This window comes from Bidens hawaiensis, unplaced genomic scaffold (genome assembly GCF_021521415.1).
Source record: "Bidens hawaiensis isolate Kalapana, Puna unplaced genomic scaffold, B.hawaiensis_p1.1 tig00025587_1, whole genome shotgun sequence".
In the NCBI taxonomy this organism is placed as follows: domain Eukaryota; kingdom Viridiplantae; phylum Streptophyta; class Magnoliopsida; order Asterales; family Asteraceae; genus Bidens; species Bidens hawaiensis.
The window spans coordinates 144,142-170,024 of record NW_027494093.1 but is presented as its reverse complement, the minus strand read 5'-3'; the positions used below and the strand labels follow the sequence as shown (position 1 = coordinate 170,024).

Genomic DNA, 25,883 nt, shown 5'->3' with positions numbered 1-25,883 from the left:
TGTCTTACGTATTTTTCTAGAACTATTTTTGTAGCATCCGACCTGTCGTGCCATCAATATTGTCCGTTTTGCCCTTGGCTATCCAAGAACTCAAATATGTGTTTGCTAGCCCTAGTGGAAGAGGGTCAACCATCTTGGTACTACTCCTACCACAACACGTTTAATTGTGGAGTTTTCATTTGCTCCTAGCCACGATCGATATTGTCTGCTTTGCCCCCCGATGAATTGCTCTTCCAGAAACTCATGGATTTTTTTATTGCCCCGATGAAGACTTCCCATGAGGTCACCTCCCATCTGAGCACGCTTAAGTGTGAAGTTTTCATCTGGTTGACAGCCGATAAGCCAAAACGCGTCAATAATATTTGAGGCAAACATTACTTATGAACTATGAATCTATCTTTGCCAGGACCGATGTGTAACTTGGCTATGGTGTAACAATTGTAGTCTTATGTTAATCTTTGTTGAGGTTATCCATTCTTATCTCCTATTATTTCCGACAATTCAAAAAAAAAAGGTCTTATTTTAAAAAGCTAAGAGGTTCTAGTGCATATATCTATGGTATCTTGCGCGGACAACCCGAGGATCATATCAAAGTCTGTTATAACACCATTAATGTTACACGTTAAACGGGTTGTACGTTCTAGAAGCATCAACGGAGCTTGCTTATCCTACAAGATAATTTCTACTCTAAGTGTCGCTGCTATAATTATCCTTAACTAAACATGACTAACTCGGATCCATGTCTTATAATTTGTTCTTGAAATCCTAATTATCAATAATCGGATATTGTTACACGAGAATACTAATTTATACGAACCACCTGTACAATCTAAGTGAATTTGTAGCTTATGCATGATCACTGGTTTAATACTTATGTTAAATTCAATTGTTTGCTTTAAGAGTTAAGATTAATACTATACTAGGTACACAGGAAGAATGGCAACCACAATCAAGCTTATCTTATGTAGACATAAGTTATATGGCAATTATAAACTAGAGCAGTTCAAGATTAACATGCAACGAATAAAACCGCAGACTATATTCAAGGAAAAAGAGGGTGTGAGAATGCGTACCTGGCCAAAGATATGCATTAATCTTGGAAGACATTTATAAAGCCAAATATGTAGAAGGATTACATGAAGCTTCATGTCGTGGATGATGACAAAACTTTAATTGGTGGTTCCAGTTGTCAAGTCTCTTTCTGGCGTGGCGTGTACCATAATATGAATGCGTTGTCTGGGTCTTTTAGTCAATTACTTACCTGGTAAGCGGAATTGAATGGTTCAAACATATATGATGAATTATATATAAGGATGTGGGGTCAGTCAGGTTTTGGGTTCGGCTCAAATTGTTGACATGGAGAACAAGGGCTCGGACTCATATTTGTTTATTGTTCATCAAGCTGTTAACCCTGGTTTAATCTGTATACCCTTGCTATGTAATTGTAATCTTTGCATAAAAAATATAATTAATTAAGTAACCTAGTCGCAGCCTGTGAATGTATGTAGGTTCATCACTGAACCAAAATTCTGTTGTCGTTTATCGTTTATTATTTTTAGTTTACTTTGTTAATTGATAATCGTGTGTGCCACGCCGCTTTGTTCCTAACCGGGTCCCCTTCGGTAAGACGACAAAGAATTCAATTGTGTGTGTTGGCTTACGGTCAATAGTTATATATGTTAGATTGGAAATAGCAAATCTAGGAAAGAAAATCCTTTGCCGACAATTTTCATGAATAAGCATTCAACTTGGTACGTTATATGTAAGGTGGCCCACATTTTGGTTCTTTTCATAAAGAGAGATGGAATTTTCAAACAAAACTGCTGTGCAAACTTGGTACGTTATATGTAAGGTGGCCCACATTTTGGTTCTTTTCATAAAGAAAGATGGAATTTTCAAACAAAACTGCTGTGCAAAACTAGTGACGACCACCAAACTCCAGTGGCGAATCCAGGAATTTTTTTTAGGTGGTTCCCTCTTAATATATAAGGTGGTTCCTCTAGTATTTCTATATATCCGTACACTATTATTTCGAAACTCGGGTGGTTCCGGGGAACCACCCATTTACTAGCTGGATCCGCCAATGCCAAACTCTTCAATGAAATCGCTACGAAATTCCTTTATCCATCTTTTGACTGTAGAGCATTCTTAGCATAAGAACATTCACGTCTGCATTTGTATATAGATTATACCATGAAATTTGAAGGGAAAAAAGAGTTTGTTAAATTTTGAGCATTCACATGAGACTTCCCACATCACCACTAACCATATAATTCAAAGAAAAAAAAAGCATTTTTATTAATTATTCAATCCATCCAACCTCTCTTAAAATATGATACACTAGCTTTTATCCTCCCGTATTACGGGGTTTGTTTACATTATTCGTTTCTAATATTTATATATATTTAAATTTTAATTTTATTTATTGTAAGAAAGTCAATAATATACTTCAGATATGATGTTTTACAAATAAATAGGATATTATAACCCTGTTTAAAAAGTATTATTTTATAGGATTTTCATATCAAATGTTTGATAAGATTAATTTTTAATATAATAAGATGTTCTAACCCGTTTAAGGGCTATCTGGATTTGGTGAAACTCATACCCATAAATTTAAATCAAATACATGAGAAGCCTTCATTTACAAATAAAGTAATCTGGTGACTTTAGAGAATTTATGAGGTTTCGTTTATATATATATATATATATATATATATATATATATATATATATATATATATATATATATATATATATATAGTGATTCACTATTTATAAGGACGGGAATGTTCAAATAAAAACTCTCTACTTTTGTGAATACAATTAAAACTACTTTTGACCGATCAAATTTCCTTTTTGTTACATTTTTCATTATCTAAAATAATATATTATAGGTTAGGCTAACGTAACCTACTTTTATAAACTTTTAATTTCTTTAATAATTTTATTTGGTATATTATTCTCCTAATACATTTTTTTTATTATAAGGTCTCGCTTTAAAATATTAAATCACAAACAATAACGGCTTTATTTTTATATTATTTTATTTTTGTTTTTCTCTCATTCTGTGTTTATCGTCATTGATCATAATAACAATATTTATTATTATCAGTGTCGATGAGATATATATATAATAATATTCATACTGTTAAAAATTAAAAAAAAATATATTAACAATATTTATAATGACAATAATAACTTAATAACTTTAATTTAATATATTTAGTGAAGACTATTAAGTAAAAACGAAATGTAGCAGGGACTAATACGCGCATGTATAATGTTAAGGAAAATGGTAATTTATGTGATAAGTTTAGAGGGAGTACATTCAGTAAAAATTGTATGAAAATGTATGTTTAGCAATATCATAGATTAATTAGTTAAATTGGCATCCTTTTAATTATGATAGTTATTATGTTTTGAATTCCTTGATTCTCTTTGGATATATATTTGTTTAACTAATTATAATTATATTACTATAGTTTAAAACCATTATTGGACTACGTAACCACGTGATTGGTTCACGTGGCCTTACGTGGTTGGTTGCTTATGTTGGTTTTCTATTTTTATATTAAATTTAAAAACACATTTCTCTTATGATTTAGTGTTAATATCGGCATAATTCACGCCAGTCGGCGGCCGTAAAGCATAACTTTGTCTTTGTTGCGTTTTTTTTAATCATGTTAATTTGTTGTATTTGTAATTGTATATTGACCGAATTTAACTTTTTGTTTGGTATCGGTGTCGTAACCGGAACTGACTGATTGCACGTCAAAACACATAAGTATAATGGACCAAAATACCAACTATAGCTAGCTCTTGTTCAGATAAAGTTCAATGAGATGAAGGACCTACTAGTTAAACTGGAAGATATTCGACTTAAAAATTAAGGAGTGGTTGTTTGGCAATTTCCAATAAATGGCTTGGGGTACAAGTTTGGTACACAAGTCATAGTTCATACCAATAGGAATGAAGGCTATTACTTCTTAAACGAGTAATTGGTTTATGATGTTAAAGTAGGTTCATTTTTCAAATTAGTCTTATTGTTGTCATCCTAGTTAACTGTCTTAGCCTATGTGTAGTGGAGAGGCTACAAAATGGGACGACTTGTGTCATGTGGTGCCCCGTCAGCAAAGAGTGAGTTTGTATTTTAGGGGTGTAATGGTGTTGTAGCCCATATATATACATATGTGTGTGTATATATCACACACACATATATAATAATAATAATAATAATAATAATAATAATAATAATAAATCAAAACCAAAAGCAGCAACGAATAGTAATCCCCCCCCCCTATCGCCCCGTTTGTCGCCCGGAAGGGGGGGGGGTTTGTGATGTTCCAAGTGAAAATCGCCCCAGTCGCCCTCAAGATGTCGCCCATTACGGATAACCCATAGGGGTTGTTCATAAAGAAAAAGTTAACCGTCTTAGGGTTAATCATTGTAATCAACTTTTAAGCTAGTTTCTTGGTTATAACAAAATGTCTAGGTGTTAGCCAAATATTGTGTTCACCAATTCTTATCTTAACTTTAGATCTCTTAAGTGGCATTGATGTTTACTATTTGATGAATGAAATACTAGAAATGATTGCAAAGCTTTGTTTTGGTTCTTTTCTAGATTTCTTGGAAGAATAACCATCTTGAATCGGTTTCCATCAATGGTGCTTTCATTGAGAGGCGTCCTTCCCGCCTTGTATCACTAGAACTTGAGGCCTGGTTTGTCGTAAAGGCCGCACATTTATGTTCATAAGTGATTGTTATGTCTCCAAAGTGAGTGATACCACGCCACCCAAGCTCGAACCATCACTACCACCACCAAAACTAATGTTGTCGCCTCATTCGTTCGCAACACACCAACAGTCACAACACCTCCACCAACACAGTCCCTGTCATTGGGTGTACTTGACCCACCACAATCGTAGGTCTTGACGAGATTCAATGGTATGGAACCATTTCTTTCAAACTTGAAAATGGTTCGAAATTGATCTTGTGAATGCTAACTTGCGAAGTTTGATTTACTTGGTACTTTTAAAGTATGAGGAAGTGAAGAGCCATAATTGTTAAAGGATCTATGACACAAAAACTAGAAGAAGAATAACATCTATTTCGTTGCTTTAGAGAAGACAAATACTAAGGCTATGTTGTGGCACATAAGTACTCAAGGTTTAGTAGTATTAAACAAGCATCAAGTGGTTGGAGGTTTAAAGGATTAACGCAAGGTCCTGTGAACATTGTGTATTGGGCAAGTGCAAGTCTCATGGAGTATGTGTAATCGTTGAAGAACGATGATATGAAAAAGGAATAATCTTGTAACTTTTCTTACGATTTTCTTACATGATCTAAAACTTCTCTACATAGCATTTTATTCAAACTTTTGAGTTTAGATGGTTGCTTTTTCTATCTCTTATTTTCAAAGCATTTTCTCATCAACAAATATTAAGTTCATGGAAGCTATTAAACTTATTATAGACATTAGTACGTTAATAAGACACATTGAATTGGAAATTTTCGCATTTGTTTCAAAAGCCATTAAACATATTTTCTTATTTATTTTACAATATCATTTTCATTTTAACCCGAGCTTTGAGGATCAGAATTTTGAAAATCCAGAACTTTGTACAATTGTATAGATCCTTATATGGCCTTATACATACAACCCTAAAAACATGGCTTTTCGAATATTATATTTTGAATAGGAGATATATGCAGGTCGTATACATGGTGTATATGAGTGCATAAACTTATACCCCATTTACAGGCAGACTTGTGTGGGTTTACTCATTAATAGTGTTCCTGTGTAAAATCATGCCTGAAGCGTTAAAATTAGTGTAGAGGTTGACATGTTGTTTTAGGAAGGCTCACGCAAGTATTTGTGGTAATTTTGAATGTTGTTAAAAAAATAAACATTAAGATAGTATTTATGTAGGTAGCCAATACGTGGTACGTTGTCAAAGGCTATAGATGCACTCAAAGACGCAAAGGCCTCACACGTTGCGTGAATGCAAGACACAAAGAAAGCACACTCTGAGATAAGCAAGATGCAACAACAAAAGGACAAGAACTATATTAGCAATTAAAAATATATAAAGAAAAAAAGAATTAAAACTGATTAAAAAAAGTAGATTTAAAAAAATTCTTAACATATATAGCACTATAAGAAAAAAAAACAATAAAACGTAGGTTTTAATAAAATCTTAAAATATATAGTGCTATAAGGGCGGTGGGGGTGAGTTGTGGGTAGTGGTGGGCTCCGGTACGTACCCTGTCTAAGCACACCGTCACCACCCCACCCATTTTTATTTTCGGGTAGCTTTTAACAGGTGGTACAACCAGAAAAAAGGAGAGAGAGAGAGAGAGAGTTATACCATGGTAGATAGGAACACCATTGGAAATTTGTGGGGGTTCATTGCGGGTTGCACACTCACTCCACTACTCTAAAAACTTGAAACATTTTGAAAATGAAATTTAACTATCTAGCGTCAATGACTAGCTATTATAAAAATATTATAAAAAGTGTACATGTCTTTTCAGCGAAGCAAGATTGTGTATACATAGCTTTTTTATGTTGACTTTGGGTCAACTTAACTTGAATGGAATAAACATAAAAGTAAATTGTCATTTTCGTCATTCTGGTTTGGCAAATAATGCGAATTTAGTTCAAAAGGTTTATTTTTTGCGTATGGATCCTCCACATTTTCCAGTTCTTGCCAATTACGTCCAAATCACTAACCCCGTTAAATTTAATCGTTAAGTCAGGGGTAGACATGTTTTTTCCCCCTTTCTTTATTATAATATTTATTTTAGTGAATTGCGGTTTTCGTCCTTATGGTTTGTCCAAATCTGCGGTTTTAGTCCAATAGTTATAAGTTTGCAATTTTCATACTTGTAGTTTCATTTGATCACTTGCAATTAAACCCGAGTTTATTAACCTCGTTAATTTTGGTCGTTAACCCATTTGCGTGCCCCTCACGTGGTGACCATTTTTGTCGTTTCTCTCACTAAATAAACTTCAATCTTAATTCGCAAGCCCCCTCACGTGAGGGGCCGGGGTGTATTTGGGGGAAAATGAAAAAAAAACAAGAAACAAAAATGTCCCTCACGTGAAGGGAACACTGATGGGTTTAACGACCAGACTTAACAATATAGGGAATTTGGGTTTAATTGCAAGTGAAATAAAACCATAGGGAAGAAAATTGCAAATTTGAAACTACTGGACTAAAACCGCAGATTTTGACAAACTAGAAGGACAAAAACCGCAGTTCACTAAAATAAGTATTATAATAAAGAAAGGGTGAAAAGACATGTCTACCCTTAACTTAACGATTAAATTTAACGGGGTTAGTGATTTGGATGTAATTGGCAAGAACTGAGAAACGTGGAGGGTCCATATGCAAAAAATAAACTTTTTGGACTAAATTCGCATTATTTGCCAAACCACAATGACGAAAATGACACTTTACTCTAAACATAATGAATTCCCTATCTAATACACAAATTTATATGCATACAATAACTACATGATTATCAACCTAGTGGTTCATGAGCCAAATGCCCAAGCAAACAGATTTGAAATGCTATTTGATTCCGTATGTGAAGTCAATCGGCCTGTTGAGGAACCGGGCCCGTCATTTTCGGTAATGGACTTCAATTTGAGTGTTAAACATAATAAATTAGTGGTTGAAAAAGATAAAATTAATCAGTCGGATCCTATGTCGGTGGAGGAGATTATTGATAATTGTATGGTTGAAAAACATATCCAGGATGATGTGTTAAGTGAGGAAGGGCTTGATGATTTCCAGGGTGTTGTTAACGAGTGTCAAACGGTAGGTGACAACACAAAGGAGGTTGAGGCTACGATTATGATGGCTCGTGAATTGGGGATGAATTTTGAGGGTATGGAAGATCTTGTTTCGAAGGTTATAGAGGAAGAAGGGTTTAGATCCCGAGGATGAGGTTTGGTTATCTAGGTCTCTTTGCTTGATGCTTGTTCAGGCGTTCCCTTGTTAGATTTCTAAAGGTTTTTTTGGTGTTTAGGCAGTCTTGTTTGTTTCTTTGGTTCTGTCTTGAGGTTTTTGCTAATTTCTCCGCTAGCCTTTCTATAAATTTGCCGTTCAAAAAAAAAACAAAAAAAACAAACCTCAATTGAACTGTTCCCAACAACCTTTTGGATACTTGTTTCATCCATCCCACTTATTATCTTGAGAATATATATTTGATAATACCACATGAGTTTATAGTAAAACTATTCTCCTAGTATAGCTTCGTCAGCCAACTCAACATTTTCATAAACCTTACACGCACCAAGAACAGTTCTCCAAATTTCTACATCTTGTTCAAACGATATCTTTCTAATAATATTTCCGGCTGCAAATATACACCGTACTTGACACAGGATATCAACCATAACCATAATGTTCAAGTTCCGGTTCTAGCCCATATTCAGCGCTCATAGAGTTATACTTCCACTCGTACGTTGTCAACTAGACCCGTGTGAGTCGTGTGACTACACACGCTCAAAACACCTATAAAACTAATCCCATCCGGTTTAACTCATTAGGATATCATAATATGGAAATGATCAAGTGTCATGTCACCATATCCATGGTTTCCTAGTCCCATTATCATTGCACTCCATAAACGCACATCTTTATTTTTCATCGCATTAACAAAATTTAACTCGTTGTCAATATCCCCACACTTTGCATGCATGTTAACCAAAGAAGTTGCAACCTTTATATCCATTTTGATCCAGTTTCTGGATCTCTATGTATTTGTGAACCGTCTAGTCACTTGGCTTTGCTAATAAGTTATTAAATGTGTGTGTTCAAATAATATGACATGAAAAAGAGTGATCAAGTCTCTGGATGAGAAATACCGAACAAATTCTGAGTCAAATTGTTTGTTTATAAAATACTTATCGGCTTACATATGCTAAGGTCTTAAGATACTACTCCACTTTTAAATGTGCATAATGTTTATATAAGTGACAACTACGAAGTTTTATAAAAAGTTAATGTCACTCACAATGTTTAACGCCTCTGGAAAGCTTGGGACCTAGTTTTGATATGTCATACAAAATTGTTTGTCGAGAATTTTGTGTATTACACATATCATAGAGTCATAGGTGGAATTATAGTAAAGTAGCCAAAGGTACTACATGCCTACATGGATTGTTGTCGTCAATAATAACCAATACAATTACGAAATTGATGATAGAAGTAGAAATATTCTTCTTTAACATGGCAGACCCTTGGATCCATAATTTTTACATAGCCTTGATAATCTTTAAGTTAATTACACAAATAGTATATAAAAAAATGATGAGATGACAACCATGTGAAATAAACACACGAGTACATGACTAAATTTTGAAGATAAATCTAATATGCATCTATAGAGGTAGGGTACCAAAAAGACCCAAATACCTTTAAATGATACGCGCAGGTCAGAGGAACTCTTCTCACAAGGCACCTGCGGGACATATGGATCACCCGCATAACTTTGTAAATGAAGAACATTCTTATATCACACGCGGAAGCATCCAGGCACCCTCAGACGTCATCCGCGTGATAGCACATTCACCCGCCAAAATGACCTGGAGGCAATGCAATCAGGACTGCTGTAATTAACCAATTGCCTTCTAGAAGATTTACCAAGATGCTTTCTTGAACAATACGCGATCTCTTAGCCAATAAATAAAGGATATCTGACCAGGTTGTTATAACCGTGCACATGGTCAGAGCTACATAGCGTCCTATCATATTATGACACGTGTCCAAGTTGTTATGCCCATGCACATGCAACGTATAGCTCAACCTATCATATGAGGGCACGTGTCCAGGTGGTTACGAGAGCATCTTCTAGAAAGGGACAGCTGGCCCAATTACATTCCCACACTCTTCGGCTATAAATACCCTCTCAATCTCTACGAGGTATTCATTCACTCCCAACTATCTATACTTAAGTACTTTTTTCTCTTAAGAACGGTACTTATTATCACGCCGGAGGGTGGTTACGGGAAGACCCCCCTCTTGTCTTTCCCGCAACGAGCTCGTAGTGTTTGTTTTGCAGGTTCCGGTCACTGGACTTTGGGAGATTGAGCTCATATCGTTGTTGGTTGTTACTCGTATCTTACCCTGTGGACTCATTGGATCTAGGATCCGTTAAGGAGAGTAGATCCGTGTTTCTTCAGCATCTAACAAGAGTTGCTATATATTAAGCAACCAGCATCACAACACGGTTTGGCATGAGTCGGCTTTGGGATAAAGCCAAACTAAAACCAAAACTTTTGGATTTTTGAAACCGCTTAATTTCAAATTTTTCGGTTTCAATTTGGTTTTGGTTTTGCAGATTAAGCTTGAACAGTGGCAAAGCTTAGACGAAAACTCCCGGCCCTTGACCCTCACTATACTTTGCCACTAAACTTGAATACTTTAGGCCGAAAAAAAGTTGGCCAAAGATAATGCATTTAGGTATAATTAATTTTTTAAATTATTATATATTTGGTCAAAAAAATTTGAGTTGCATATTTATTAACGTCTTATAAATTATTTAAAATTAAACATAAAAAATCTAGAGTCTCAGTCTAGTTCTGGTTTTATTACATGCAAAATCATAACTGAACCATATGTTTGGTTTTTATAAAACTAAACCGTTGGTTTTTGTTTACGTTTCAGATCCAACCCTTGTTTCAATTTGGGTGGTATTTATGGAAGTTTGTCTTACTGGTAGAATGAAAAATGGAAATATTAAAGGTAATGTCAATCAAGTCATATGTTTGGTTTTTATAAACCATATGTTTGGTTTATATATGTGTGAACCTTCGGGTGGGCAAAAGTGAAATTGCACTAATTTTGACGTTATTTTACTAATCTCGTGAAAATAACGTTAAAAGTGACGGACGGTTAATCAGGCATCATGTAGTGGCGTTGATAGCCGAAAGACAAGGGTACATGCACCGATCAGCCGGTGTCCCGATGATTGAGTGCTATGTGCCTTATGTCCAAGGCTTGATGCAAAACTACTATCGAGCCGGGGGTCTCACCGGAAGCAGCCTCTCTATCCCTATGGGGTAGAGGTAAGGCTGTCTACATCTTACCCTTCTCAGACCCTACCATAGCTTTGCTATTGGTGGGATGATGATGATGATCAATCAAGTCATAATTCAGGGGATCTTTATAAAAGAGATACAATTGTAGAGGGGGTTATTTGTGAACATAAAAAACAAGTCAAATCAATATTATCACCGGCTGAGCCGGTCATTGCATTCACCAATGACTCCTACAAAAAGGTCAAAAGGGGAAAATATCACAAAATTAGGGTTTCTGTTCGTATGCATAGAACCTCAAAATTGCGTGTTTCTATCTCTTCGTTGACTCGATTTTGAAGTTTATACGTTAAATTTCTTTTCAAATCGGTGAATTTCGTGTTCAGGTGAGCTTAATTTCATCTAGATTTGTTGATTTATGCATTTTGAGCTTGATCTTTTGGATTTTAACTTAGAAAAGCTTCGATTGTTGAAATTTTTTGTGTTCTGTAATGATTTTATGTTATTTGAGTACCTGCCGTTGGTTGATGTCTTGGGTTTCAGATATATATGCAATTGAAATTGAAATTTTGACTTGAAATCGAAAGTCAACTGCTAGTTGTTTGTGAAATTTAGGGTTTTTTGATAGTGAAAATTGATTGGTCACTGTATTATTAAGTCGGATCTTGGATTCAATTTCGAGCTTACTGGTGACCACTCATTTTGAAGCTAAAGTGTTGACTGAGAATCTTTTGTTATGTAAATTGACACTCGTTATAAATGAACAAACGTAATGATTTGCGTGTGATAGAAGTATCGTTAATGATTTGTGATGTTTTCAATGGGATTAGCGGATTATATTTGAGCCTGGAAGCTGATCTGTACCTTTTGTTAGCATAATAGATTGAATTGTAGTTAATACGGATTAGAACATTTTCAGCTATCTGACAGTTTTAATTAGTGGCTGCTTGTTTCATGGAATGCATATTTTTTTGACTATGAAAAATTGATTTGAATATGAGAATTTGCTTAGAGGCTTAGATTTTCTTAAACGCTATGTGCATTTTGTGTGTTTGCCTACTGGTATTTATGTCTATATTTTGTTTTTGATGTTATTTATGTCTATTTTTTTTACATTGTTACTCTTTCATCACTTATTGTTTTATTGGTAGCTCTTTGTTTATTTATCTTTGGTTCTGGTTTTATGTCGGCTGTGTGTTTTAAACCCAAGGGTCTCTTTGGACGCAGCCTCTCTATCCTTCCGGATAGAGGCAAGGCTTGCCTACATCCACCCTCCCTAGATTCTACTAATAGCTTGCTATATGTGGGATTTACTTGGTATGGTTGTTGTTGGTTGCACGCAGCTGCTTTACCTTTGATGGTTTTTTCCCATGTTTGAAGTGACTAATGATGAATAGATGATTGCTCTCATAGCTCAGTCTTCATCATTATCAGCCTACGTGATATCTAATTATGTTTGTCTTGGTTTACCAGTCAGCAGCCATCTTTCCCTAATATGTTACCACCACGTCAACAACCAAGGTCGGGAGTACTGCACACATCACTGTCCCTTGTTCCAGCAGATGGCTCAAACTCAGATCAGATCCGTGACTCGCCCACCGAAAGTGCCAGTTCACGTGAAACCTGGCCTACATCAGATGCTTTAATGCTATCCAAACAGCAACAGTTAGAGAGAGAAAAACCAAAGGACCGTGAAAACGGGTCTGCTGAACACTCAGTCATCCGCCACATATCAACCTCGGATAAAATGTCGCTCAGAGATATTTCAAAAGAACGAGTTGACATTATTGCTGAACGTATGCATCGTCTTCCTGATGACTATTTAGATAAATTGAAAAACGAGCTCCGTGGGCTTATTGAAGGAATGGGTGGTCATCAACATAGAGAAGAATACATTTCTCTTCAAAAAGCAGTTTTAAGCAGACCCGACTTAAACGAAAAGACACTCGTGTTAGCACATCGTGGCCAGCTTGAAATACTAGTTGCTATCAAAACGGGAATTCAAGCATTTCTACATCCAACTGTCAGTCTATCACAAGCTTCACTAATTGAGATCTTTCTGTACAAAAGATGTAGAAACATAGCGTGTGGAAACCCGATCCCGGCTGACAACTGCACTTGTGAAATTTGCTCAAAAAGGAACGGTTTCTGTAACCTTTGCATGTGTGTGATATGTAGCAAGTTTGACTTTGAAGTCAACACATGCAGGTGGATCGGGTGTGACTCGTGTTCACACTGGACGCATACAGATTGTGCGATACACAATGCACAGATCGGGATGGGGCCCACTGTAAATGGAGGTTCGGGTGAGATGCTTTTTAGGTGTCGGGCGTGTATGAGGACATCTGAGTTGTTTGGGTGGGTTAAGGATGTTTTTCATCATTGTGCTCCGTTGTGGGACCGGGAAGCTTTGGTTAGAGAACTTGAATATGTGAGTCGGATTTTTCGTGCAAGTGAGGAATCGAGAGGACGGAAGTTGTATTGGAAATGTGGTGAGCTTGTTGAAAAGTTAAAGAGCGGGGTAGCTGAACCATTGGCTTCTAAAGCGATATTGTTGTTTTTTCAAGGTAATCTATATCACAAAATGGGCTATATAACATGTTTTTTAGTTGTGCTGCTATTGTTTGAAGCTGTGATAATAAAATAATTTAATGATTTGAGTTTTAGAAACTTATTTTTTTAAGAAATCAATAAATAAATTGACCAGAAAGGACATTTCATCTAATGTGGCATTCTGTTAAATGAGTTTACTAATCACTACATGCTGTTTTAAAAGTAGTTAATCAAATCTAATGATTTTGAGTTTTAGAAAGTCAAGATTTTCTAGGAAATCAATAGATGAAATGTCCAAAAAGGACAGAGGGAGGGCCATCAAACCTCATCGTATAAACAATTAAGCAAGCTAGCATGTATAACCATCACAGCTGATGGTACGAACAACTTAAGCAGCATGAAAATGAACAGTGAAATATGATAGTATGAGAATAACTTAAAATGAATATATATAATAATTTATCACATAGCCTTGATCGTAGTTGTTCCCGTTGTTAAATTAACAACGAACGCTAATATAACGAATCCAATGGCCGTCAGAACAATGGCATTGGCAAGAAGCCTCAGCCATAATGGGGCTTTACGTGTGCTCAACACAATGTATTTGTGGGCAAAAAAGCCCAGGCAACAGAATATGAAGACTCTAAAATAATCAGGCTTTTTACCCTGAAATACGGGGAAAAAGCGGGTCATCGCCAGCAGGGTGAGGTACATAACCATGATTATTTTAGTCTCTTTCATATTCTTTTGCGCGGGCTTTTTTGCCCACACATACATTGTGCTGAGCATACATAAAGCTCCATTATTGCTGAGGCTTCTTGCCAATGTCATTGTTGTTATTGTTCTGATGGTGATTGGACTTGTTATGTTAGCACTTAGCATTCGTTGTTAATTACGGGAATGACTACGGGCGAGGCCATGGGATAAATTGTAATTATATATTAATTTAAGCTCTTGTAATACTCTCCTTTTTCAGTATTCATTTTCATACTTCTTTAAGTTGTTTGTACCATCAGCTGTGATGGTTGAACGTGCTAGCTGTGACGGTTGTACATGCTTAAATGTTTGTAAGATGAGGTTTGATGGTCACCTTTATACTCCCTCTATTTGCAATCAAACCTGGCTCCTGTCTCTATTCCAAAATAGTTTTAAAAAAATCATTTTTCTTGATAACTTGTGCAGAGTTCGACATAGACCCGACAAAACACCAAGAACCCGCTGAAGGCCGACTAATGGCCCCACAAGAAGCATTCAATCGAATCGCAGATGTAGTCCAAGAAGCAATAAAAAAGATGGAAATGGTAGAAGAAGAAAAAATCCGTGTCACAAAAAAAGCTTGTTTAGCCCTCGAAGCATGCGACCAAGAACTCAAAGACAAAGCCCTTGAAGTATCCGCCTTAAAAATGGAACGCCAAAAGAAAAAGCAACAAGTCGACGAACTCGAAAGCATTGTTCGCCTCAAACAAGCGGAAGCCGAGATGTTTGACCTCAAAGCGAGTGAAGCGAGACGCGAAGCCGAACGGTTACAAAGAATCGCACTTGCAAAAGCTGATAAATCAGAAGATGACTATGCTAGTCGGTATTTGAAGCAACGGTTACATGAAGCGGAAGCTGAAAAACATTATTTGTTTAAGAAGATGAAGTTGCAAGAGAGTTCATCAAGAGGCTCACAAAGTAGTGTTGGTGTTGGTGTGAGTGAGCCTTCACAGATGATGATGTACAATAAGATTCAGGATTTGCTCAAGAATATGTATACTGCGCCTTCTAAAGGTGATGGTCAATCTGGTGATATCAGGTCACTTGGTTCTGTTTAAGGTGGCTGGTGTTTGTTGTTTTTATGTCTGTTTTTTGGTATTTGTTTTTGATGTTTGGTATAACTTAAAAAGTGAAGTTTGGAGTAACTTTGTAGTTGTTGACTTGTTTATGTTGTTTTATAAGTGTTGTGATTAATCTTCGGACATAAGTGAAGGTTATCTGAATTAACGGTTTTTTATTTTATAGTTAAGGTATTTTTTTTTATTTGTTAAATATTGATTTTTTTGGGTTGCATGTAGAGGTGTACAAACCAGTTTTTTTCAAACTGGTTCTGGTTTTGAACCGAATCTGGTTTAGGTAAGCAAAAGTTAAAACTAGTTTTCAAGTGGAAAAGGATCAGTTCGGTTTCAAATCAGTTCTGTTTGGTTTTAACTAGTTACAGACAGGTTTCAAAGGATGGGTTCACATTCACAACCTGATTCTAAATTGGTGGTTCAGTTTGGTTTCTAAGTTTAGAGTTAGATCTATAAATATGTGGTTTGGATGGAGACTTTTGATGGGTGATTAACAGAGAAGAGTTAAGTGCAAAATGCACCCCCTGTGGTCAACCACGCTTTACGCCATGAGTACCCTTGGTAGCATTTTTCCACTCTGAGCACCCGAACCATGTTTTTCAACGTAATCTGAACCCAATTGTTAAGTCAAACGTTAGTTGACTGTTAAAAAAAAAATAGGGCCGCAGGTAAAATCGTCATTTCACACGTAATAACAATAATAACCGAACCCCAGCCCTTTCTTCCCCATCACCATTACACCACCCTCTTCCTCCATTGTATGTCTTGAACTTGTCAATCACACTCAGAACTGGAACTTTTGAGTGAGATTTTGAGAAGAGTTGCTCTTTGGAGAGCACAGTACGATGAAAGTTGTAAGCTGTGTTCGGGGGGAGTTATTGTCTATCGTTGGCCTCTATGGTAGAATCAGTCGGGGGACCTGAGAGGCGGTGGTTTACCCTGCGGCGGATGTCAGCGGTTCGAGTCCGCTTATCTCCAACTCGTGAACTTAGCCGATACAAGGCTATATGATAGCACCCAATTTTTCCGATTCGGCGGTTCGATCTATGATTTATCATTCATGGACGTTGATAAGATCCATCCATTTAGCAGCACCTTAGGATGGCATAGCCTTAAAATGAAGGGCGAGGTTCAAACGAGGAAAGGCTTGTTGACCACACAAAAACCTTGTCGGACTAAGCCAACCATGGTGGCAGCCAGCGACAAGAACACCGCCACAAACTAGCGCAAAGGAGAATGCTAAGTCAAAGGCGTATAAGCAACATCAAGACGTGAGGGCATAAGTTTTTCTTTCTTGAATTATTAAACCAATTATTTATCTCTACGTAGCCAAACAACCACATCTTAAATTTCACCCTATCATAACACATCCAGTTTAGTGTGAAATATGAAAGCCTCGAGTGTCAACACTATATGACAATTGCACACCTCTCGTAACATAGTTCCAGAAGTTGCCAGACGCTTCCAGTTCAGTTCAGTCGACTGGGAAAGATACGAGTACTCGGCCAAATCAGTAAGTACTCATAAATTACTCGAACTACTCGTCGAGCACTTGGCCGCTTAGACCGACTTTTAAAACACTTCCCGAAATACGTACAATAGAGACTGAACAAAAGCGTCAGTAAAAGTCGTAACTTGTGACTTGTGAGCACGCATTTACACGGTGTAATTATCATAGACCTCTAACGACGGCGGACGGCCTATACATACAAATATACAATCCTCATCACTTTACGATCGTCGTGACGTTTCCATAATCTCGACGATCAAATTTGAGTCTGAATCAGAATCATCACCCAGCAATCGACTCGCAAATATGTCGGAGAAGTTCTCGGCAACACTTCGAATCGGCGACCTGAACGATTTCATCGCACCGTCACAAGGCTGCGTTGTTTCCATGAAGTCTGGTTCCGCTCGCCTTGCCGATAAACCAAAGGTTTCTAGTTCTATTCATTCATTCATTCTTTATGCTTTCTAAACCCTAGGTCGTTACTGTTTTATGCTAATTATAAGATGATTTTAGTTAGGTCCTGATTATAAACCCTAGGCCATGTTTACCTGATTATTATTATTATTATTATTATTATTATTATTATTATTATTTATTATTATTTATTCATCAAGAGCTCTGTAGCATTTCCATTGATGTTTAATTCACTCTTTAAATTGAGCAGGACTTATATTTTATTATTATTATTATTATAATTACTACTACTATTATTATTTTTATGGTTTAATTAGCTAGAGCTCTGTAGCATTTCCATTGATGTTTAATTCACTCTTGAAATTGAGCAGGACTTGTATTTTATTATTAACAGAAACTTCTCTTTTAGCAAGTAGAATTATGGTGTTTGACGTGTGATTTTAGTAAGTAATTTCTACCACAGCTTAAACTTTTTATTATTAGCTAACCTTCGGATCCAGAAAGTAGCGGTATGCCACATATGATTTTAAATTTACTCTATTTTACAAAAACATTGTTCATCGGTTATTTTTAGGTTTATGATTCTCTCTACTTCCAAATAATGAAATGAACCTCATTTTGTTGTTTTACACACAAAAACTTTGCAAATGAAAGTGTTATTAGTTGCAGATTGTACACCACCAGTTTTGCTATAATATCTGATTTATGTGCCACAAATTTCTGAACCCTAGGCTGTTAGCTTTTAGACTTCTTTAGTATGCTAGTCATAATCCCCTTTTGCGATGCTTTTAGTTATGTCATGGTCGTATCGCCGAGAATGTGTAAAAAACCAGAACATTGATTGTTATTGTAATTTAACTGTTAATATTCTTACCCTAGTTCATCAGTTGTAATGCTTTTTGGCAATTCCTCACTATTTTAAGGAAAATGCTTGCTTCTAGATGTATTAAAAATGACTGAGAACATGAAAACAGTGATGGCTTGTGATTTTTATTACAATTTACAAGGAACTGGTAGCCCAGTAGCCTTTTACCATATAAGAAAGGGCTCTGTTGCATTTCAAAAGATGTTTGATTCACCTTTGAAATTGATCAAGAATTATAATTTTTAGCAGAAGATTAAGCAATTTTAAACACTAACAAGTCCCGCAAGTAGAATGATGGTGTTTGACAGGCGAATTAATAGATAACAATTGCACATTTAGGTTCTGTTGAATTTAGTAATTTGAACCAAGGTCAGTCACCACATTTGAAACTTGTGATTAGCTATCTTTGGAACATATGACTTACACTTTACTCTATTTCACAAAAAGATCATAAATTTGTTTATTTTAGATTTATGATTCCCTCTCTCTCCAAAGGTTAAACTAAATTCAGTTTTTTTAGACACCAAAACTTTACAAATGAAAGTTTGATATGAATTTTGTTGCAGACTTTACACCTCCAAGTTTTCAAGTTTACTATACTTTTAATGTCTGATAAATTTTAGCAGTCACTTAATATAAAAATAAAAAAAGTGTGCCTGCTGGAAATTGTAAGGGATTTGTAAGCACTTTGACTGAAACAGAGGCACTAATCTAACTTATAGCTTTTAGTCATTTGTAAAAACTAGTTCATGAATTAAGTTTGGATATTAGAAGCAACTATTTCATCTAATCAATGTTTAACAGCTGCATATGAAGAGTTCTCTGATTTCATCTTCTAATTTATCGGAATAATAGTGTCTTTTCTTGCACTTGCTGTCAGTGTGTGCATGTGTCACCGAATTTAGGCCTGCCAACTACATTACTTTAACCATTTATGCTACAATATCTGATTTACGTGTCACATAAAATTAGACTCGACATTATGCAACCTTTTTTTTCAAAATTAATCCACCAAGTGATTTCTCTTGGACAGAAACAAGTAAAAACAGCACCTGCAAAAGAAACACTTCAAACAGATCCAGTAAAAATATCACTCAAGGATTGTTTAGCTTGCAGGTACTTCTACCTAATTTTCATTGACTTTGGTTAACTTTTTAGTAGAAGTTTTCAATTAAATTGGTAATATTGTTGTAATCATGCAGCGGATGCATTACTTCTGCAGAAACTGTTATGCTAGAGAAGCAAAGCTTAGATGAGTTTCTTTCTAATATAAACAATGGCAAAACCGTTATTGTCTCTCTTTCACCCCAGTCTAGGGCTTCTATTGCTGTGCATTATGGCCTCTCACCACTTCAGGTAATTATCAATATTTGAATTAGATGCGCGTTCAGTATGTCTAGTGGACTCGAAGGTAATTATGGATGGTATATTTTCAGGTTTTTAGGAAACTAACCACACTGTTCAAGTCCTTAGGAGTTAAAGCCGTTTTTGATACCAGTTGTAGTAGAGATTTGTCTCTTATTGAATCATGTAATGAGTTCATATCGCGTTATAAACAAAGTCGTCTGGATGACAAAAAGGAGTCTAAATCATGTCTACCTATGATAGCCTCTGCATGCCCTGGTATGCTTTATCTTTTTAGATCCAACTATAAAAAACATTGCATCTTTAATGATAAATGATTTTAATATGTTTTTAGGTTGGATATGCTATGCTGAGAAAACACTTGGTACGTTTGTTCTGCCATATATTTCTTCAGTGAAGAGCCCCCAACAATCCATTGGAGCTATCATAAAACACCATATATGCCATAAATTAGGCCTTCGGTGAGCGTCCTTTTCAATTATGCTTGTAATGGTATAAACGAGCTGAGCCTGAGCTTGGCTAGGCTTGAGCTTGGCTCGTTTAACTTACGAGAGCTCTAGCTCGGCTCTTGAGAGCTTGAGTTCGGCTCGTTTCAGCTCTATATTAAAGCTTGAGCTCGGCCGTGAGTAGTTTCCTCGAGCTTAGCTCCCTTAACTTACTAGAGCTCGAGTTCTGGCTTGGCTCTAGCTCTATTTCTAAAGCTTGAGATTAACTCATTTAACTTACGAGAGCCTTTTCTAGCTGTATTTCTAAAGCTGAGTCTCTTCGCGTGTATAATTTATTAGTTAATTCATATAATACTTTAATCTTTTGTACATGTTTTAGCTATTTTTTGTATATGTAGCATGATAGATATTATTTAGTTAATTTTATCATAGCTTTATATAAATATTATTATCATATAAATATGTATTTAATATATTAAATAAAATTTATATAACGAACAGGCTCGTTTAGGCTTTGGGCTTTGAGCTATCTTGAACTCGATAAGCGAAGCTCGTGCTCGTTTATCAAGCAAGCTTATATTTAGGCTCAAGCTCATTTAAACTCCGCTCGATTCAAGCTTTTAGCGAGTCAATCTCTAGTAGCTCAGCATATGCATGTGATTAGTTGCATGCTTTATTTCCTGTGAGTATAGGCAGTTGAGTTATATATTATTTATATGCTTACTCGATCATGATTTTTATTTGCATCAATTTTACAGGCCAAGTGATATTTATCACGTGACAGTAATGCCTTGTTATGACAAAAAACTTGAAGCTTCCAGAGATGACTTTGTTTTCCAGGACCAATCTGATCAAATGACCACAGAGGTAGATTCCGTGCTGACAACTGGTGAAGTTTTAGATCTAATACAGGTAAATCAATGTTTTATTGAACTCATAAGGGTAAAAAGGTAAGTTTAACTTATGTTTCTTCTCTGTTGGTTGTGTGCAGTTGAAAGCAGTAGATTTCAGCAATTTGGACGAGTCTCCTCTTGATAAACTGTAAGCAGAATAAACATTAGCTTCTTCAAACTCCACCCTTAGGGCTGTAAAAAACATTTAAACTAGATATTATTTAGTTATATTCATGAAAGTAAATAAATGAACTTAAACAAACATAAATGTACGACCATACAAAATTTAAATGAACAAACATGAACAAGACGTGTTTATGTTCATTCGTTTAATTAAGTGAACAAATGTTTTTTTCATCTTCGTTCGTTTACTAAACAAACGAACATGAACACGCTTCCCGACGATGCGGTTTGTTTTTTCATCTATTCACCCTCTTTGAAGAAAATAAAATCATGTTACAATCTTGCAGATTATCTAATGTCAATGAAGACGGGAATCTTTTTGGTGTTCGGGGGAGCTCAGGAGGATACGCAGATACAATCTTCCGTTATGCTGCTAAAACGCTTTTTGGTCATGATATTATCGGGCTTTTGGATTTCAAAACCGTAAGGAACTCTGATTTCCAGGAAGTTACTTTAGAAGTAAGTTCTACTTTTGATGAGTTTAACTTTAACAAAATATTAAAAATGAAAATGTGAAATTCAAAATCAATATAAATTTGCAGGTAGAAGGAAAAACCGTGTTGAAGTTTGCTCTATGTTACGGTTTCCGAAACTTGCAAAATGTAGTGAGGAAGCTTAAAATTGGAAAATCTGATTATGACTATTTAGAGATCATGGCTTGCCCTTCAGGTATCTTAAAATTATCATTAATCTTTTTTTTTTTAAATTGTGTTTATTTATTTACTTTTTGTAAATTCAGGGTGCTTAAATGGGGGTGGTCAACTGAAGCTGAAAGCTGGTCAATCCGGTAAAGATTTGATTCAAGCATTGGAGAAAACATATATGGAAAATGTAAGCATCAAATATTCACCATATGTTATCTTGATTGTTGTCAATTTAACAATATTAATTTGTATGACATGATAATTGTTGTTAGGTTTTGGTAGCGGGCCCGTTTGAGAACCCGATTGTGAAAATATTATACGATGAGTGGTTGAAACATCCTGGTTCTGAAAGGGCTAAACGATACATACACACGGAATACCATCCGATCATAAAAAGTATTACTTCTCAGCTAAATAACTGGTGATATATAGCTCTGGACCTATTTCTAGTTATAAAATTTTGGTGAGCCACTGATTTTAAATACTGCTTACTTTTATTTATACGTTTTGCTCTTGTAACCTTTGTTTTGTTACATATTTTAGTAGACTTTAGACTCTTGTCATGTATAATAATGTACTATGTAAATTTTGTCACTTGATGTGCATGTCACTCTCATCTTTAAAATTTTATTATCACATTTTTTTTAAAATATAAAAAATAAAAATAAAGTATTATCTTTGATTGACTTGAACTTGACTTGTTTGCCTAAACGTATTTGTGGGCTCAATCTGAAAGTGACTAGAATAAAGCGTATAAATAACAATTGATATATATTCGATACAAATATAACACAACGTCTCAAATAAAGCGTAGCAAAATGGACGCGTTAGGTAAGCAAACTGGTCGATACGAGTGTTTTCTAAAATCTATCAATTTGGTTTGGTCAAAATAGGTTCTGACAAAAATAGGGTTTGCGATGACATGTTAATGGGGAATTAAACCAGCGGTGATTCTTCAAAATCGACGTAATGGAAGTTTTGAATACTCCATGAACAGGTGATGGAAATAAATAACCATAAAAGAACTATCCAATTATCTAGCTAACTGAAGCAGGAGATGAGAGAGATTGTAAAACCTCCACGAACTGTTGCTTATAGAAGATATTTAGGTAATTTGAATGGTCAAGATTAAAAGTTTAATGCTTTTTATGGTTGAGATTTTCTAAAACAGTTATCATTAAGGGGAACAATATATTATATAATTATTTGCAGTACTCACCTAATGTACATTATTATTTATTATAATTGTACACATATGTACATTACCATTCCCCCCACCCCCACTTATCGCCCCTTTGTCGCCTAGGGGGCGGTGTTCTCGCCCTCGTCGCCCCACTACACATGACCTTAGAGACGATATATTAAATATTTTATAGACCACGTAAAAATTAATAAATGAAACCTGTGATATCAACATTAAACTTGGTGTGATGGTTAGAACCTTGTGTTATATCTAAGAGGACACGAGTTCAAGACTTGTATCTCTTTTTTTGTTATTTGTTTTTGGTTTAATCCCCCCATTAACATGTCTTCGCAAACCCTCTGGTAACTGTTGGATTGCATTCAGTTGTTGTACGTATGCGTTCATATTTCAACATCCTTGATTGTTGCTACCTGCCTTTCTTTGTTAAATGCAAAATGTGGGTATGAACTGTATAGGTTTGTCAATAAATACTCTTGTTTTTCATCATCATCATCATCATCATCAAAAGTTTGGTATCAATATTAAATTTGGTGTAGTGGTAAATCCTATTGATCAAAGATGTATTGTGTTTGATAAAGTTTAATTTCATCTGGAGCGAGTGTGACTATCGCTTCAACACCACCACCCTTCAGTGTGTCATTCAAAGTCAAAAACCTGGCGAATCCTGCATTCATCATAGAAAACCATATCGGCTTTCCCCATCCGAAATCCAACTCGTATACTCCACTATTCAACAAGCTCGTAGAAAACACAAAGTCTCCCTCACCTATCATATCCACCAGTTGGTTTATTCTTCGCAATATAACATTGAATGCCTCACGCCCATTCTCCTTTTTCAGGGACTCGATGAAGTCCGAGTGTAATTTTGCTATTGATTCTCTAACTTCACCCATCATGGTTGGCAAATCTAGATGCTCACTAGGAAAGCAGATTGCACCAGCCGCATCAACAAGGTTTCCGATGGATTCTTTTGGAAAAGGAGGCGATGCCCTTGTCCGGAGATTCACCATTGACAATAAAGCATGAGGTGACTGTGGACCAAATGGTCTTACTTTTGATGCTGCTTTGGCAGCAGTTTTCCAAATTAAAGCACTTATGGCCTCTGTCCGAGTTGGTGGATTTGCTGAGCTGGCGCTGGCAACTGGTTGTGCCTTGAGCAAAGCCAAAGCCGTGGAATCAAACACAAATCTTTGTGTGCTTAGCCTTTTGGTAGTCCGTAGCTTTGAAGGCACTGAGTATTCTAAGTGAGGGTTGGTAGGAAAGATCTTAGAAGCAACAAAACTTGGTGAAACAATTTGTGGTGAACCTCTAGCAGCGGCTGCCCATGCGCTCATAAACATGAAATAGGTGTGTCCATCGAAGATCTTGTGTGACACGCTCGTTGAAAGCCCGATCCCACCACACTTGAAAATGTTCACCTGACAAACATATATTTAGACTCAAATCTTAATCAACATGGTATATAATATATACATATATAGCACTTTTTAGGATACCATTATAATTTACCTGAATACCTAGAAGACAATTTCCTTTCAAAGATTCTATGGAAAAGAAGCTTTCGGGTATCAACCCTCTCACTCTTTCATCATCTGGATGATCTAGAAAATCTTGGAGTGTCTCGTTGACTCGAGCCTAGTATAAGAGATTCCTTCATCGTTACACTCGATTTGTAAGTTGTCCTTAACTTTTCCAGCAACAGGATAGAATCTTGTTAAAATCTTAGACAAGGTTTCTTTAAGATGTTTTGATCTTTTGGTTAAAACATCCGTAACACTAGTCTTGTCGGTACTAGGAAGAAATAAAATTAAAGGCGTATAGATATCGTACATATATTGGTCTATAATACAAAAGTTGTAGGTTCTTAGATGTTCGGGAGTCGGAGAAGATGGTTTGATGGTGTCTCTTGAGATTATCTCAATATCTACCTTCTTAACTTCATTTTGAATCATTTTACCATCTTGAAACCTGAAATGATAATAAAAATCTAAAAATCATAACCTATGCATGAAAATTGAGATACATGTTTTAAACTAGTTTATATAATTATGTTCGGACAACAAAGTAATCCAGGTTGGCCTTTTAACCTTTGTGATGATTCAGTAGCATTTAGGACTGTGGAAGTGCTATAAAAGTGACCAGAATATATTGACAAAGAGTGCATTTGATCACGTTTTGACCACACTAATGCTGCACCGAAAACATGACGACTAGAACCTCTATGAATACGATACCGTTGAGAATTGAGGAACCGTCGGGTTGCTTTGTGTGCTGCGGTCAACCACTTCATTATTGATTAAGGATTATCTGTTTCACAGAACAATGCTTTTTATAAAGGATATACCAAGCTGCTGTTTTCTGACTTCTGTCATAAATAATTATGTTGTTTAGTATTATGATTTTGTTTGATTAGGCATAGCATCCACTTTTCTTGCAAAACTTAAACAATGTATTGATCACTTATTATAAGTACCATACTACCATGTAGTTCACACATGTTTACCTTAATTATACATATAAACATGTCTCAACTACATCATATGCATAATAAATAATCAATACATTGTTCAAATTTGTCACCTAATATAACTACCCGCACTAATGAAATATGCATACGCGTCGTTCATCATCCTTATCGCACATAAACTTATTAATTTATATTTGTAGTTTTGTTGCAGATAAGTTGTGTTTAATAAAATACAAATGCTAATAGATCAACAAAATTTGCTCTAATTATGTTTTCAAACGTTTGTTATTTGTTAATTATGTAGACAACCTCTACTTTGTTTTTGCTGATGTATTTGCTTAATGTTGAATATTCATTAGCGGGGAGTTTAAGGTGCTAATGTTTAATTTTGTTGTATATGACGGTTAATTTGTTTTGTCCTTTGTGTCATATATGTTAGTGTAATCTTGCGTAAGTG

The 25,883-nt window shown here is 35.6% G+C and overlaps 2 protein-coding genes and 1 pseudogene across 7 annotated transcripts; 2 read left to right on the top strand and 1 right to left on the bottom strand.

The window, feature by feature from the left end:
• Window positions 1–11,240: 11,240 nt before the first annotated feature.
• LOC143571834 (OBERON-like protein) lies at window positions 11,241–15,630 on the top strand. 3 transcript variants are annotated; one of them, XM_077057160.1, is made up of 3 exons: window positions 11,241–11,439; window positions 12,534–13,620; window positions 14,789–15,629. In XM_077057160.1, exons 2-3 carry the CDS (start codon window positions 12,549–12,551, stop codon window positions 15,418–15,420), a joined length of 1,704 nt encoding a protein of 567 aa, XP_076913275.1. In that variant the 5' UTR covers window positions 11,241–11,439; window positions 12,534–12,548; the 3' UTR covers window positions 15,421–15,629. The 3 variants fall into 3 exon arrangements, with proteins under 3 accessions (XP_076913275.1, XP_076913274.1, XP_076913276.1); XM_077057159.1 differs by having other exon boundaries at window positions 12,531–13,620; XM_077057161.1 differs by lacking the exon at window positions 11,241–11,439 and having other exon boundaries at window positions 14,789–15,630.
• Window positions 15,631–17,238: 1,608 nt separating this feature from the next.
• LOC143571833 (protein NAR1-like) lies at window positions 17,239–22,476 on the top strand. Of its 4 annotated transcripts, none has more exons than XM_077057155.1 (11): window positions 17,239–17,371; window positions 19,258–19,340; window positions 19,427–19,580; window positions 19,661–19,847; window positions 19,924–20,050; window positions 20,794–20,947; window positions 21,027–21,076; window positions 21,399–21,570; window positions 21,654–21,780; window positions 21,851–21,942; window positions 22,028–22,476. In XM_077057155.1, exons 1-11 carry the CDS (start codon window positions 17,252–17,254, stop codon window positions 22,178–22,180), a joined length of 1,419 nt encoding a protein of 472 aa, XP_076913270.1. In that variant the 5' UTR covers window positions 17,239–17,251; the 3' UTR covers window positions 22,181–22,476. The 4 variants fall into 4 exon arrangements, with proteins under 4 accessions (XP_076913270.1, XP_076913271.1, XP_076913272.1 ...); XM_077057156.1 differs by having other exon boundaries at window positions 21,399–21,574; window positions 21,658–21,780; window positions 22,028–22,475; XM_077057157.1 differs by lacking the exon at window positions 17,239–17,371 and having other exon boundaries at window positions 18,901–19,340; window positions 21,399–21,574; window positions 21,658–21,780; window positions 22,028–22,472.
• A 1,028-nt stretch (window positions 22,477–23,504) lies between these two features.
• LOC143571846 (epi-neemfruitin B 7-O-acetyltransferse L7AT-like) lies at window positions 23,505–25,249 on the bottom strand (annotated as a pseudogene).
• Between the last annotated feature and the right edge of the window lie 634 nt (window positions 25,250–25,883).